The 15,985-nt window shown below is 39.4% G+C and overlaps 1 protein-coding gene across 3 annotated transcripts in view; it reads right to left on the bottom strand.

Moving 5' to 3' along the window:
* herc4 (HECT and RLD domain containing E3 ubiquitin protein ligase 4) overlaps positions 1 to 15,985 on the bottom strand; it is a 169,445-nt gene that overhangs the window by 61,173 nt on the left and 92,287 nt on the right. For all 3 annotated transcript variants that reach the window (XM_072478795.1, XM_072478796.1, XM_072478797.1), the window contains 2 exons: positions 12,255 to 12,353; positions 1,144 to 1,311 (listed from right to left, as the gene is read on the bottom strand). In XM_072478795.1, coding sequence (XP_072334896.1) covers positions 1,144 to 1,311; positions 12,255 to 12,353 — 267 coding nt within the window. The remainder of the gene's footprint in view (positions 1 to 1,143; positions 1,312 to 12,254; positions 12,354 to 15,985) is intronic.

Genomic DNA, 15,985 nt, shown 5'->3' with positions numbered 1-15,985 from the left:
GGATCTAGGCATTCTGGGAGTATTGAGTTGATGTGCCTCATGACGAACCTCTCGAAGCACTTCATTCCAATCGATGTCAAGGCCACCGGACGAGTCGTTCAGGCACTTTGCCTGGCTCTCCTTCAGCACCGGTATGATGGTGGTGGTCATGAAGTAGGTGGGGACCTTGGAATGAAGTAGGGAGAGGTTGAAGATGTCCGCAAACACATCTGCCAGCTGGTTCGTACAGGATCTGAGCGCATGACCAGGGACCCTGTTAGGACCTGTTGCCTTCCGAGGGTTCACTTTCAAGAAGGCCGATCTGACTTCAGAAGCTGTAACGGTGGGTATGGGCGTATCCAGGGCTGCTGGTGCAGTTGACAGCGGTTTGATGGTTTCCTGCTCGAACCGAGCATAGAATGCATTAAGTTCATCGGGGAGGGGTGCGCTGCTGCTGGAGCCCCACTCTGGCACAACAGACTATCTGCATTTGCTGCAGATGACAGTATGGCTCAACAATTAAGAACTTAAATGCCAAATCCTGACTTGTTTTGTTTTATTTGTTCATGTGGTGTGGGCATCGCTGGCTGGGCCAGCATTTATTGATCACCCCTGAAGGCATTTAAGAGCCAACCAAATTGCTGTAGATCTGGAGTCACATGTAGGCCAGACCAGGTAAGGACGACAGATTTCCTTCCCTAAAAGACACTAGTGAACTAGATTGTTTTTACGACAATTGACAATGGTTTCATAGTCATCATTAGACTTTTAATTCCAGATTTTTTTATTGAATTCAAATGTCACCATCTGCCATTTGAACCCGGGTCCCCATAGCATGACTGTGGGTCTCTGGATTAGTCCAGCTACAGTACCACTACACCACTGCCTCCCCTGTTTGAATACTGTATTTCCCTAGAGACTGCAGGTTTGATAATCTGAGCTATACTGTCCGACAGGGTGAGATGCCTTTGCCCACCTGACCTTTTATCGATGGGTCAATGAAGAATGGCAATGATATATCTTTTGGAGCCCAAATTCCTCTGGACAAGCAAGAGTAATTTGGATATGGAATATTAGGGAAAAAATATGTTCAAATACAGGAACTTATGTTTAAAAAGATTACTTACAAGGTCCATTTAGGTTATTATTTACAGGCAAAACTACCTTCAATGGTTTCTTGAAGTCTACATTCTTGCTTTTCCTCAATACTTCCACAGTGTCTTCAACAATGTGCCCTCTTCGTACGATCAGCACAAGACAAGGGTTAACTGTATCAACCACAGGCATGAAAAAGGATGAGAAGTTTTGTCTGTGTGCTTGGTCCACTGCCAACTAGAAAACAGGAAAAGCTAGCAGTCAGTATAAAAACATTAGCAAAAGTTTAAAGGTGGAACGTTTACCAGAAAAATCAAAGAATAAAACCATGAAAAAGATAATACATTTTTGAAAATGTAAAATAAATTCACAAAGCACTAGAAACTTAAATGCTTATTTTGGCAGTAAACAAGAGCCAATTTCACAATCCAGTTCTTATTTTCTACTGCAAACACTGGGCAATGCATTATTAGCATTCAATTAAACTAGTGCTAAATAACTTATAAAAGTTGAAGAATTTTTGTACAGCTTACCTGCCTTCAGATATGGTCTGGAGTAAAATTCACCTTCTATACAAATCGGATATTTTTAACATTCCAAAAATAAACTCACCTAGACCAGTTTACCTTCAAGAAATTCCACTTTTGGGTTGGCAAATAGCCCCTCTCATTCTAAGTACAAGTACATGCAACCATTGTAGGTGTTCCTGCATCACACCTTCTCAAGGGCAATATATGCCAGCCTAGACAGCGAAGCCATCATCCCATGAATGGATAAAAAACACATTGTGCTCAATGGAAACAATGTGTTGCCTCTAATTTAAAGTACCCAATTATTTTTATTTCCAATTAAAGGGCAATTTAGTGTGGCTACCACCTACTCTGCGCATCTTTGTGTTGTGGGGTGAGACTCACGCAAACACGGGGAGAATGTACAAACTCCATGCGGACAGTGACCTGGGGTCTCAGTGCTGTGAGGCAGCAGTGCTAACCACTGTGCCACCCTTAATTGACCTCTAAAATGGCATAGCAAGCCACTCTTTCTATTCAAGAAGACAAGTAACCAACGCCTTCTCAAGGCAATTAAGGATGGGCATAAATGTCAGTGATGCCCACGGTCAGGATGGGCAGCACGGTAGCATTGTGAATAGCACAATTGCTTCACAGCTCCAGGGTCCCAGGTTAGATTCCGGCTTGGGTCACTGTCTGTACGGAGTCTGCACATCCTCCCCGTGTGTGCGTGTGTTTCCTCCGGGTGCTCCAGTTTCCTCCCACGGTCCAAAGATGTGCAGGTTAGGCGGATTGGCCATGATAAATTGCCCTTAGTGTCCAAAATTGCCCTTAGTGTTGGGTGGGGTTACTGGGTTATGGGGATACGGTGGAGGCGTTGACCTTGGGTTGGGTGCTCTTTCCAAGAGCCGGGGTGCAGACTCGATGGTCCGAATGCCTCCTTCTACACTGTAAATTCTATGACATCCACTGAATGAATAAAGAAAATCCAAGCACTATCTCTCAAATTTCATTTTTTTTTTACTTGTTCATGATACAAGGAAATTGTTGCACTAGAAAGAGTGCAGAGGAGATTCACCAGGATGCTGCCTGGGATGGAGCATTTCAGCTATGAACAAAAGCTGGATCGGCTGGGGCGGTTTTCCTTAAAGAAGTCTGGGGAGGGTGGGGGGGGTGGAGAAAGACCTCATTGAGGTGTACAAAATTATGAGGGACATAGTGGTTGGAATTTCTAAGTGATTTGAGGAAAAACCTTTTCATCGAGAGGGTGGTAGGAATCTGGAACTCACTGCTTGAAAGGGTGGTAGAGGTGGGAACCCTCACAACATTTAAGCATTTAGAGGAGTACCTGAAACGCGGTGACATACAAGGACCAAATACTGGGAAATGTGATTAGGGTAGGCGTTTGATGGCCGGCACAGGCACGATGGACCGAAGAGCTTCATTTTGTGCTGTAAAATTCTATGAGATGCGAATGTCACTGGCAAGGTCAGCATTTAGTGTCCATCCCCAATTGTGCTCGGGTGCTGTTGGTGAGCTGACTTGTTAAGTGTCATAATTCTACAGGCAGAGGCTGTTCTTGAACTTGTGCCATTTGTTTCGTGAAGGTTCAGCCACATCTGGGAAGGAGGTCCAGGATTTTGACCCAGGAACAGGATGGTGAGTAACTTGGAGGGGAAATTGCAGACGGTGGGCATTCCCATGTGTCTGCTGCCCTGTTATTCTGGGTAGAGGTCATGGTGCTGTTAAAGGATCATTAGTGAGTTGCTGCAGTACAGCTTGTAGATGGTACACACTAGTGCCACTATACGTTGGTGGTGGAAAGTGTGACTTTTAAGGTGGTGGATCGGGTGCCAATCAAGTGGGCTGCTCCTAGACGGGTCAAGGAAAACCGCAGGCGTAGGCGACAAGTCAACTTTGAGAAAGATTTGAAGAAAATCTGGAAGAGAGCTGGACTGAAGAAACCACCAGAAGGCTGGCAGGCACCAAAGATATTTCTGAAACGATATGGAAAATCTGAATGACACTGGAAGAAGCAGCTGTGCTCTATATAAAGTGAAAGAAAATGTTTTGGGGAAAAAAATGAAAAAAAGTGGGCTGATCCTGTCCTGAAAGGTGTTGAACTACTCAACTGCTGCTGTAAGGCAAGTATTCCATCACACTCATTTTTGTCTCATATATAGTGGACAAGCTTGGAAGTTAGGAGATGACTTATTCATCACAGAACTGTCTGTTTCTGACCTGCGCTTGGCTAGTCCAGTTCAGTTTCTGGTCAATGATAAGCGCCAGGATGTTGATGTTGGGAGATTCAACAATGGTAATGTCACTGAACATGAAGCTAAACGTGGAACTGCTCCTAGCAGTTCAATCCCATCTGTGAGCAGTTCAAGAACATATACACTCAACAACTCTGCAGACAAGTTCACTAATATTTGCGAAAGTCTCGAGCCCAAACAGACAAATATCTAAACAATTTTCCGTCCTTGCTGCATAAAAAGTGGCAAGCTCTATACCCTTCAAATATCTGAGACTTCATTTCAATGAATGTTTGAAGTATAAAAAAAAATTCAATTTCAGTTTTATTTCACATGTGATACCAAAACCTTAGGCAAGATAGATGGAACTAAAGTTATCCACGTGGCACATGTGGATAGACGTCCGTCACTACTAACCTCAGGGCCAAGATAAATTAACTATATTGCACAAGAAAAGATCATTGAAAATTCACTCATTTAAAAATGCTTCAACAAAAATGGATAAAGCCAATGCATGTGCAGAATACCACAGGTCCACAAGGCAAATGTTTTCATTTCACAATCATGACTAATTAGCTTGACAATATTTTCAACTCTATATATAAAAGTTATTGAGGCAACTGGATCTGTTGCTGCAATAAAGGGTTAATTCTGGGGGCAACAAGGTGGTGTAGTGGTCAGCACTGCTGCCTCAGGGCGCCGAGGACCGGGTTCGATCTCAGCACTGGATCACTGTAGAAGCCAGGTATTTCAAATACAACTAGTATAGGTAAAAGATAGCTGTTTAAGTACTCATTTTTAAAACATGAGAATTTCAGCACACACAAATTCAGGACTTCAATATGATACATGAAATAGCATAAAATTCCATGATAAGATTATAGCAGCACAGTTGCAAGACAATTTGACACTGCTTGTGCTAATTGTCAAGGATCGAGTTCCATGGCAACTAGGTGCAGTTTGTAAGAGCATTGAATCATATATATATTCTCGATATGAAGTCTCAATTGTTACATTAGCCAAGCCAGCTAAAAGATTAGTAAAATATCACATTCCATAACATGTAGACATGAAACAATTAAAAAGCTAATGTTGCACATTGAAGATGGACGGCTTGCCATCAAATCAAATGTGTTTGAGTCTAACCCAAACCAATTAGGATTATATTGGGGTGTAATTAGATGACTTAAGACAGATATGAAAGTGTATAACTAAAAAGTTTCTCCCCGCCATTTTTAGGTTTTATTGTCTTTGAAAGTGTGTTGTGTGTTGTCTGTGGTGTATTGTCTTTGGGGGTGTGTGTGTTGAGGAGATGTCTTTGTGTTGTCTTTCTGTTAGTTTAGTCAGTTTTTGCCTTTGTTTCTAGTCTCCATTTTAGTTTAGTTTTTAGGTTTTATCTTTGGGGGTTCTGTCAGTCTAATAGTCTGTGTCAGTGATGTTAGTCCACTTTTGACTTTGAGTTTAGCTGAAGATTAGCTTTCTCTCTCTCTTCATGTTTCATTGCCAGACTTTGACCTTTTAAAAGTTACTTTCGAGCTGTCTGCCTAAGCAAAGAAAGATAATGTCTGTAATTCTCTGAAAGCTTCGAATTGTCTACGAATAGCCTTTTAAATGACTTTCAAATTGTAATCAAGCGACTACAAATAAAACAATTCTTTTTGGCACCTGAGGAGTTTATACTGCAAATTTCTGCTGAGTTCCAGTATTCGCAAAGTGTTACTGATAACCGAATAGCAGAGATGATATAAATTCCTTCAACTATACACAGTCGAATAATACAAGGAATCGAACAACTTGGCAAAGTCTACAAATAGTACAAATCTTACAACTTGTCGTATTGCGCCAGGGCTTGATTCATCAACTAAGCTTCCCCCAAACTTGGTGTAGTTCGACAGGTTAAGATCCCCATAAATTAAAGAATCCTTCATTTTGGCGAGCCAGCCAGGAGTCGTACCTAGAATCTTCTGATTATAGCCATATATAATTGGCGTAGTCAGGCAGAAGGGGGGAGTACTGAGGACGACCTGACGACGGAAAGCTTAGAAGATAATCGGAGGAGGTCGGGAAGCTTCGGAGATAATCGGAGGAGGCCCAGAAGACAGCCGGAACCCACGGCTAGACTAGGGTAAGAAATATCTTTTTCACCCATTAAAAGTCTTAAAGCCGCATCAATCAGTACTTCGACCCTTGAAAAGAACATTTTTTATAGACTGTGTTAAATAAATCAAGTGCCAGTCGGTCAGACTGTCATAGACGTGACTATAAGATGAGTCACTGCAGTAACTAAAATAAAACGGCAGTCAGCGATCAAGAAAAGTTATGGCTGATCCAATTCAAAGTGTAGATTCAGAACCTTTAGCAGACAGAAAATTACTCCCCACTACATCCAAGGGGGGTGCTGGAATACCAGATGTTTCTGTTGAAGATATTTTGGGGGATTGTAGATCTTTCACTCGTAGACATTTTAACCTATGTGAAACCTCAAAAAAAATTGAATCAAAGTATGATATCCCCAGAGGACAGTGGTCCTTCAATAATATCAAGAGAGCATGGGGAAAATGCACACGATTACACGGTGCAGAACGTGTAAAATGGTCCCTGGTAATTACGGGACAGATACACAGTCAGCAAGCGATCATTGTTAAAAATAAAAATGATCATCAGCTTCAGTCCACTAAAGACCAACTAAGTGTAGTTCTTGAAGATTTGCAAGATGTAAAATCCAAACTTGAGCATTATGATGAAATTAGAACAGATTTGCAAAATAAAACCTCTGAACTCCAGCAGTTAAATGTTCAAATCGCAGAATTTCAAAATCAAGTTTTTAAAATAGAGTCAGAATTCCAAAATCAAGTTTTTAAAGTGGAGTCAAAATACTAACAGTTGCAATTAAATACTGAACAAAGTGATGATGAGTATAGGTCTACGAAAAGGCAACTAATTGCAGTTGTTGAAGAATTGCAAGATGCAAAATCCAAACTTGAGCATTCTGATGAAATTAAAACAGATTTGCAAGTTGCAAAATCCAAACTTGAGCATTCTGATGAAATTAAAACAGAATTGCAAGATGCAAAATCCAAACTTGAAACAGAAATGCAAGATGCAAAATCCAAACTTGAGCATTCTGATGAAATTAAAACAGATTTGCAAGTTGCAAAATCCAAACTTGAGCATTATGATGAAATCAAAACAGATTTGCAAGATGCAAAATCCAAACTTGAAACAGATTTGCAAGATGCAAAATCCAAACTTGAAACAGAATTGCAAGATGCAAAATCCAAACTTGAGCATTATGATGAAATTAAAACAGAATTGCAAGATGCAAAATCCAAACTTGAAACAGATTTGCAAGATGCAAAATTCAAACTTGAGCATTCTGATGAAATTAAAACAGAATTGCAAGATGCAAAATCCAAACTTGAAACAGATTTGCAAGATGCAAAATCCAAACTTGAGCATTATGATGAAATTAGAACAGATTTGCAAAACAAAACCTCTGAACTCCAGCAATTTCAAATCCAAGTTTTTAAAGTGGAGTCAAAATACCAACAGTTGCAATTAAATACTGAACGAAGTGATGATGAGTTTAGGTCTACTAAAAAACAACTAATTGCAGTTGTTGAAGAATTGCAAGATGCAAAATCCAAACTTGAGCATTATGATGAAATTAAAACAGATTTGCGAAACAAAACCTCTGAGCTCCAACAGTTATCTTTTCAAATAACAGAATTCCAAAATCAAGTCTTTGAAGTGGAGTCAAAATACCGACAATTGCAATTAAAAACTGAGCGAATTGAACTTGAAAATTGCAAGTTAGTGAAAGAAAGATGTGTTTCAGAAAGAAATATAACCAGCGTGACTGAACATTGCAATTCTTTGACAAACATGCTTTCTGTACAAAAGATTGAACAAACTCAGAAAGCAGTCCAAGCCACCCACCTAGTGGCACAATCGGCAATTGCACAGCCAAGATCAATTGTTAAACATAAATCATTTTCTCTGTCGGATGAATCAGACGAAGATAGTGTTCCTACAATACAAAATACTAAAGCAATTCGACTAGCCCCTTTAAAACGCAAACGGGTTAGAGTTGGAAGCAAAAAAATAGAAGAAGCTGGTGAAACTATCACTAGAAACATATTTGACCACCAATGGGTTCATGAACAAATTGATCCTTCTAAAATTGACGAATGGTCCAAGGGTCTTCCACACCCTAAAAAGGGTGGTATGACCACATGGGATGGAATTCACAGATTACAAGCCATTTACAGTCTCCACCCATTTGATGGAGTACAAATTCTGACTATCATGCTAGGTACACGTGTAATTTCAACCCTTAGGAATGAAATAGAAGTTGCCCTTGGAGACGATTTGCAAAATTTAGAAGCTGGTTGGCTAGCAATCAAGAATTGGCTATTACAATTTCGCCCCCCGAGGACCAATTGGTCTAAGATCACAGCTTGCTTTCAAAAAAATGATGTAGATATTCAGGATTTTGAGGAAAGATTTTTACATACTTGGATGGAATATTCAGGGATGACACCCGACCAGGAAAATGACACATGGGTGCAAGCACTTTACGTCCATTAAAAACGGCTTTTATAGCCGGTGTTAAACCTGGAGTTTCTGCTGCCTTGAATTTGGTTTTACCAGCTTGGGCCACAGCTGGCACATACAGAGACATAGTTGACCGATGCATTCAGATAGATCGTGGTTTGCACAATCAGGCAACTTTTAACACTGCAGCTGCTCAAATGCAGCCTATTGCTCAAATCCAGCACGTTACCTGCTGCTCCAGTGGCGGCTGTTGCAGCACCTGCAGGAATATCAGCAGTAACTACAATTTCACCACCAGCGCCAGGGCAAACATGTACCCTTGCTCCATTAAAATCATGTAAGAAAATACCACAATGTCTTTCCTGTGGTAGAGTAGGACACTGGATGGCAAAATGCTATCAAAAACAACGGATGGATTCAAGAGATGATAATGAAGTAGACAATGTTCACTACAATACATCTCCACCTCGTGGTCAACCATGTAACACGTACCAACAAGACACACCCAGTATGGCTTCTGGTCAGCAACACTGGCTAAGCAACTACAACCATGGTTTGCTTTTACAGTTAATCAACAACAGTATCATAATAGCCCAACTGTTTACCACATGGCTTTACAGAATCATCTCAGGCAACTGCCTGTTCGGCCTTCCACCATTATCCAATATGAAGATGATGTTCTGATAACCTCTATCAATAAAGATGATCATGACAAAGACTTACGGGTGGTCTTGAACCACCTCAGTACTAACAGTCACAAAGCTAGCTTTCACAAAGCACAAATTGCCCAGAAAGATGTTTACTTGGGACAGAAAATTTCCAAACGAGAAAGGGAACTTACTCAGAACAGAACGGCTGCCATCAAAGCAGCTAAAGAAACCTCAATGTATCGCTAAAAAGTTGCCAAGAACTGTCAACTTAAGAAAACTGTCATTATTCTGAACGTTGCTTTATTAAATTAAAGAAATTAACATATCTTGTTAGTTGTGTTTCCTTTAACAGAATCGACAAATTCATCTACAGAAAATCAAGATACAGCACAAGATTGGTTCAGTTATATATTTAATAAGTTATTGTATTTGATATTTTAAAATAAATGTTTGGAATTAGCCTGGAAATTAAAACTTCAAACAATGTGGAAGCTGGTTTTAAAAAAAAAAAAACAACAATCTTTGATTAAAAGCCAAAAGAACAGGTTGTTCAAAGAAATTTGATAACGGGAATTTGGCAGCAATCCAACTTTTACTCCCAGTCCATTTGAGTGACAAATAAAAAAAGTTTAAAGATGCGAAAGGCATCATTCCAAGCTATACGCCTCTTTTTGTCTCTGTAAGAAAATTAACCCTTTCAACAAGCTTTTGTGCATAATCCAGAGGATGTCCATTTTGATAATCATTTTACCATTTATTACTAGATCATATGTTCAACTTTTATTGTCTAATAATTTTACATGAAGTTATTATTAATTACCAATGTGATCAAATTTGATTAATTTATTAATTATAATAATTATTTTGAAATGCCTGTTGTATTTTAAGTGTCAATTTATTGTTTAAAACTGCAATGATTCTTTGCGCATTTACCTATCCTATCGCATTAATGATGTATTTAACCTTTTCTGATATATCTCACTTAATTTTTCGATTTATCAAAGGGCCGACTATAGAAGCCAGGTATTTCAAATACAACTAGTATAGGTAAAAGATAGCTGTTTAAGTACTCATTTTTAAAAGATGAGAATTTCAGCACACACAAATTCAGGACTTCAATATGATACATGAAATAGCATAAAATTCCATGATAAGATTATAGCAGCACAGTTGCAAGACAATTTGACACTGCTTGTGCTAATTGTCAAGGCCAAGGACCGAGTTCCATGGCAACTAGGTGGCAAGAATCCAGTTTGTAAGAGCATTGAATCATATATATATTCTCGATATGAAGTCTCAATTGTTACATTAGCCAAGCCAGCTAAAAGATTAGTAAAATATCACATTCCATAACATGTAGACATGAAACAATTAAAAAGCTAATGTTGCACATTGAAGATGGACGGCTTGCCATCAAATCAAATGTGTTTGAGTCTAACCCAAACCAATTAGGATTATATTGGGGTGTAATTCGACGACTTAAGACAGATATGAAAGTGTATAACTAAAAAGTTTCTCCCCGCCATTTTTAGGTTTTATTGTCTTTGAAAGTGTGTTGTGTGTTGTCTGTGGTGTATTGTCTTTGGGGGTGTGTGTGTTGAGGAGATGTCTTTGTGTTGTCTTTCTGTTAGTTTAGTCAGTTTTTGCCTTTGTTTCTAGTCTCCATTTTAGTTTAGTTTTTAGGTTTTATCTTTGGGGGTTCTGTCAGTCTAACAGTCTGTGTCAGTGATGTTAGTCCACTTTTGACTTTGAGCTTGAGTTTAGCTGAAGATTAGCTTTCTCTCTCTCTTCATGTTTCATTGCCAGACTTTGACCTTATAAAAGTTACTTTCGAGCTGTCTGCCTAAGCAAAGAAAGATAATGTCTGTAATTCTCTGAAAGCTTCGAATGGTCTACGAATTGCCTTTTAAATGACTTTCAAATTGTAATCAAGCGAATACAAATAAAACAATTCCTTTTGGCACCTGAGAAGTTTATACTGCAAATTTCTGCTGAGTTCCAGTATTCGCAAAGTGCTACTGATTACCGAATAGCAGAGATGATATAAATTCCTTCAACTATACACAGTTGAATAATACAAGGAATCGAACAACTTGGCAAAGTCTACAAATAGTACAAATCTTACAACTTGTCGTATTGCGCCAGGACTTGATACATCAACTAAGCTTCCCCCAAACTTGGTGTAGTTCGACAGGTTAAGATCCCATAAATTATAGATTCCTAGAATCACTGTCCGTGTGGAGTGTGCACATTCTCCCCGTCTCACTCCCATAAGCCAAAGATGTGCAGGGTAGGTGGACTGGCCATGCTAAATTGTCCCTTTAATGGAAAATAAATGAATTGGGTACTTAAAAATGCTTTCTATATTCTGTGACTGGGCTGAACATCGAATGCCTGGATTGCGATCTTGGCATCGTGAGTGGAATTTCAAGGTCCACTAGACATGTGACCAACAAAGAATTTGACTCAAGCAAAGTATGTTTCGGGAATTATTTTTGTCAACGTCACTGTGATCAATTCAGTGTCAGACCTTGGATCAGGCAAGTATTTCTGCAACTAACCATTTGCTATAAGTGCCTCCTGCACTAAGAATAGGAGCCAGAATAACTTTCCAATGCATTAAGCCCTCTAATGAATTCTAAAGCAAGAATATTATACTGGTTAAAAAAAACAAAATTCTGCAGATGTTGAAATCTGAAATAAAACCAGAAAATGCTGGAAAAACCCAGGTCACCTGTGGTGAGAGAAACAGAGTTAACGCTTTGAGTCTAATATGGCTTCTTCAGTCAAACATTTAATAGAAATTGACACCGATTGGTAGATTGTAGATGTTTAAGAGAGCCGATGGTACAAGTGAAACAGTAATATATTTTAAATTTGCAACATACTTGTTTTATAGTATAAAATCAATATTTGTAAAATGTTGTTGTCATTTTATTTAAAACAAGTCATTGCTGGCTGCCAAGAATAATGAAAGCTGAATAGCACAAAAAGTCTGATCAAAAGTCAGCAACACAAAGTTAACTGCTTCTTTCCAGACGCGGCCTGAACCTGCAGAGGATTTCCAATTTTTGTTTCAGGTTTCTGCAGTGTTTTGTTTTTGAATAAACAAAAAAGCGATCAAAAAAGTCATTAAAAAAAAATTCTGAACTATTACCTATTATGATTGGTTTGATGAACTGTGCCAAATCAACAAAACATTTTCTCACCTGCATTTGTAAGATGGCATCTGTCTGGAGTAATGTTGTTTTTGCTTGGGCGTCAAATACAAATGGATAAGTACAAATTGTAATTGGCATATCTGGCAGCTAAAAATAAATTTAAAAAAATAAAGTTTGCATCAAATGGAGCGAAGACATTTCCATTCTTAAGTCTTAATTGGGCACAGGTCGGAATGATGTCTAAAAGGTAGACTTGAGATCAACACCTGCGAATAAATCTACAATATAAAACATGAACAACAAGCAAAAAGTGCCACGCTTGGATCATTTGTTCCATCATTTTGATTAAAAAGGCAGCAAATTCAGAAAGGAGATGTAGAATTAGTGTTTACCTGCATAAATCTGCAGCTCCAAATAATGAAAAGAACTTGCTTTTATATCACATTTCAGAATCTCAGAATTTTCTAAGTGTTTTACAGCCAATTAAGGTTTGTTTTTGGAAGGGTAGTTATTGTTGTGATGTTGGGAAAACAGCAGCCAATTTGCATATATTTCACAAACAGGAAATGATGGCTGACCCGATCTGTCGAAGGATCAATATTTACCAGAATAATCTCCCTGCTCTCCTTGTGCCATTTTTCAGGGACATGGGTTTAAATCCCACAACAGCAGCTGGTGGAATTTAAATTCAATTAACAAATCTGGAATTGAACTCTAGTTTCAGTAATGGTGGCCATGAAAATACCATCAATTGTCATAAAAACCCATGTGGTTCATGTCCTTAGGGAATGAAATCTGCCTCCCTTACCTGATGTGGCCTACATGTGACTCCAAATCCACAGCAATGTGGTTCTCTTAACGACTTTTGAAATGGCCTAGCAAATCCTTCAGTTCAAGGGCAATTAGGGATGGGCAACAAATGCTGACATTGCCAGCGACACCCATATCACATCAAAGAATAAATTTAAATATTTGAATAAATAAAGAAATTGTGTTAGAGTAGGGCCTGAACCCACAATCATGACTCAAACTAATAGGTTTACCACTGAACAGTAAAAGAAGAAGAAATTATAAGGGCCTCTCATCATAAATGTCAGTTCAAAGAAAATCTGGATCATTTGAGGCAGGTCACAGACTGCTCATAGGTGCTGGAAATCTACATAAAGGCACACAACAGGATAAAGTGTCCAGTTGTAACCATTGTTTTTCAGGTGGCTATTATAAAATATAGTTCGTTTATAGTGCTTTTTTTCACCATATACCGATATTCATCTAACAGTTGGGCTCAGTGGTAGCTCTCTTGCTCCAGTCATAAAATCAGAGATTCCAGCCCCATTGTACACACATAAATAAACTGAGTGGGGAATTGTTGCAAGTCCAGACTTTCAATGAAGCATTAGGCCGATACTCTCCCTGTCTGTCACAAAAGGACAGAAACAAATCCCGTATTACTACCCAGAGAGGAATTGGAAGGTCCTTCGACAAGAATTTGGTACAGAAGTAGACCATTCAGCCCCTTGAGCCTGCCCCGCCATTCGACAAATTCATGGCTGATCTGAGTGTGGCTCCAATTCCAGTCTGCCCCCTGTAACTCCAGACACCGGGGGTGGGTCATAAAATCATAGGTAATCTGATTGTGGCCCTAATTCCCCTATCACTGCTCAGTGGTTGACCCTGTAACTCGGGGGAGCGTCACATCCTTATCTGGTCCGGCTTACATGTGATGCCCCCACAGCAATAGGGTTGACACTTATCGGTCCTCTGAAACAGCCCCACCAGCCACTCAGTTCAAGAGCAATTAGGGACAGGCAACAAAGTGGGTCAAGCAGCCATGTAAGAACAAAACGTTTGTCCTGTAACTTCTGTCCCAGATTTATAATTTTTTTAATTGACTCTACCCCAAAGAGCTCATCACCTAAGCTGATGGCTTTTGATTGCTATTTCATAGAATTTACAATGCAGAAGGGGACCATTCGGCCCATCGAGTCTGCAGTGGCTCTTGGAAAGAGCACCCTACCCAAGCCCATTCCTTCACCCTATCCCCATTACCCAGTAACCCCACCCAACACCAAGGGAAATTTTGGACACTAAGGACAATTTATCATGGCCAATCCACCTAACCCACACATCTTTGGACTGTGGGAGAAAACTGGAGCACCCGGAGGAAACCCACGCACACACGGGGAGAACGTGCAGACTCCGCACAGACAGTGATCCAAGCCGGGAATCTAACCTGGGACCCTGGAGCTGTGAAGCAATTGTGCTAACCACAATGCTACCGTGCTGCCCATTCATAGAATATTCTTCCACAATTCTTTGTTCTACATTCAACCACCACCCTTAACTATTTTAAAGTGTTTCATTCAGTTGTCGCTCGTCCTTTTTTTAAAGTCCTGCCGTATTCTTTTCTTACTTATTTTCCTGAAGGATAGATTTCATTACAAGTGATGCCAAAGAGTAGAATATTGGGAGCCTGAAATAGTGAAGTATTTCATTTCCTAATACTTGAATCCAGACAAGCATCAGTCTTCGGAATATATTAAAAATGGCTAATTGGAACAATCTAAAGGATTTGCACCTGTGGAACATTATACAACAGGGCATCTTAAAAACAAACCTTTGGAACTAAGGAAAAATTGTTTATATAAACGGCTTTAAAGAAAAGTACAGATAATCCCCAACCATAAAACAAAATTCTAACATGGAACTGAAAACTACCCAGGATATAGAATTATCAGACCGAGTTGTCAGTACAACTGACACAATCTGAAACAGTAAAACAAAAACTCCCATCCAACTTTACTTTGAGAGAATTATGAAGCAAAAATGTAACCAAAAGTAGGAAAGATTAAAAAGCAATCCAGCCATGAGGAAACAGAAACTCTTAAAAGAACGTGCATGCAAAATAAATGACCAAATATTTGTTTTGGTAGCAATGAATTGCTGGAGTTTCAAAAATGCCAAGAGATATTAAACTCGCAGGATGGATCTGAAAAGTCTTGTAGTATTACTTAAAAAGTGCTCGGGTCAGCATTCATCCACTAATCACTACCAAATCCAAGTATCTGGTCACATAACTCATCCTAGTTTGTGGAACATGTTGTGTGCAAATTAACTGCTATTTTCCTACATTAGCCCAGTGACCATATATCAAAAGCTACAATTGGCTATAATTAAAAACTAACAAGGTGATCAAAAACTAACAAGGTGCAAGTTATTTCTTTAATTCTCCTGTGTTTACCATATCAGAAACCAGAAAGTAAAATCCCTCCATTATGAATGGAATCATATGGGGAAAACCAGTCTAAAAGAGTCGGATTGAGGCAGTTAAAGGTTCTGTCATTATGGTGGGGCAGAAGATTGAAGACGGTGGACAGACAAGGAGCAATGGTCAAAAATGCACAAAACATGACAGTCGCTGTGTTAATTGTATTAATTAAGGTTATGTGTACATATATAGGGGATGAACATATAGAGACATTTATTGAAACTGAACAAAGAACAGTACTGCACAGGAACAGGCCCTTCGGCCCTCCAAGCCTGCGCCAATCATAGTGCTTGACTAAACTAAAACCTTCTACACTTCCGGGGTCCGTATCCCTTTATTCCCATCCTATTCAGGTATTTGTCAAGATGTCTCTTAAACGTCGTTACTGTACCCGCTTCCACTACCTCCCCCGGCAGCAAGTTCCAGGCACTCACCATCCTCGTGTAAAAATTCTTGCCTCACAAATCTCCTCTAAACTTTGCCCCTCGCACCTTTAACCTATGTCCACATG

Source organism: Scyliorhinus torazame, chromosome 16 (assembly GCF_047496885.1).
Source record: "Scyliorhinus torazame isolate Kashiwa2021f chromosome 16, sScyTor2.1, whole genome shotgun sequence".
Classification (NCBI taxonomy): Eukaryota; Metazoa; Chordata; class Chondrichthyes; order Carcharhiniformes; family Scyliorhinidae; genus Scyliorhinus; species Scyliorhinus torazame.
The sequence above is the reverse complement of the archived record's forward strand: the minus strand, read 5'-3'. Positions and strand labels throughout refer to the sequence as shown.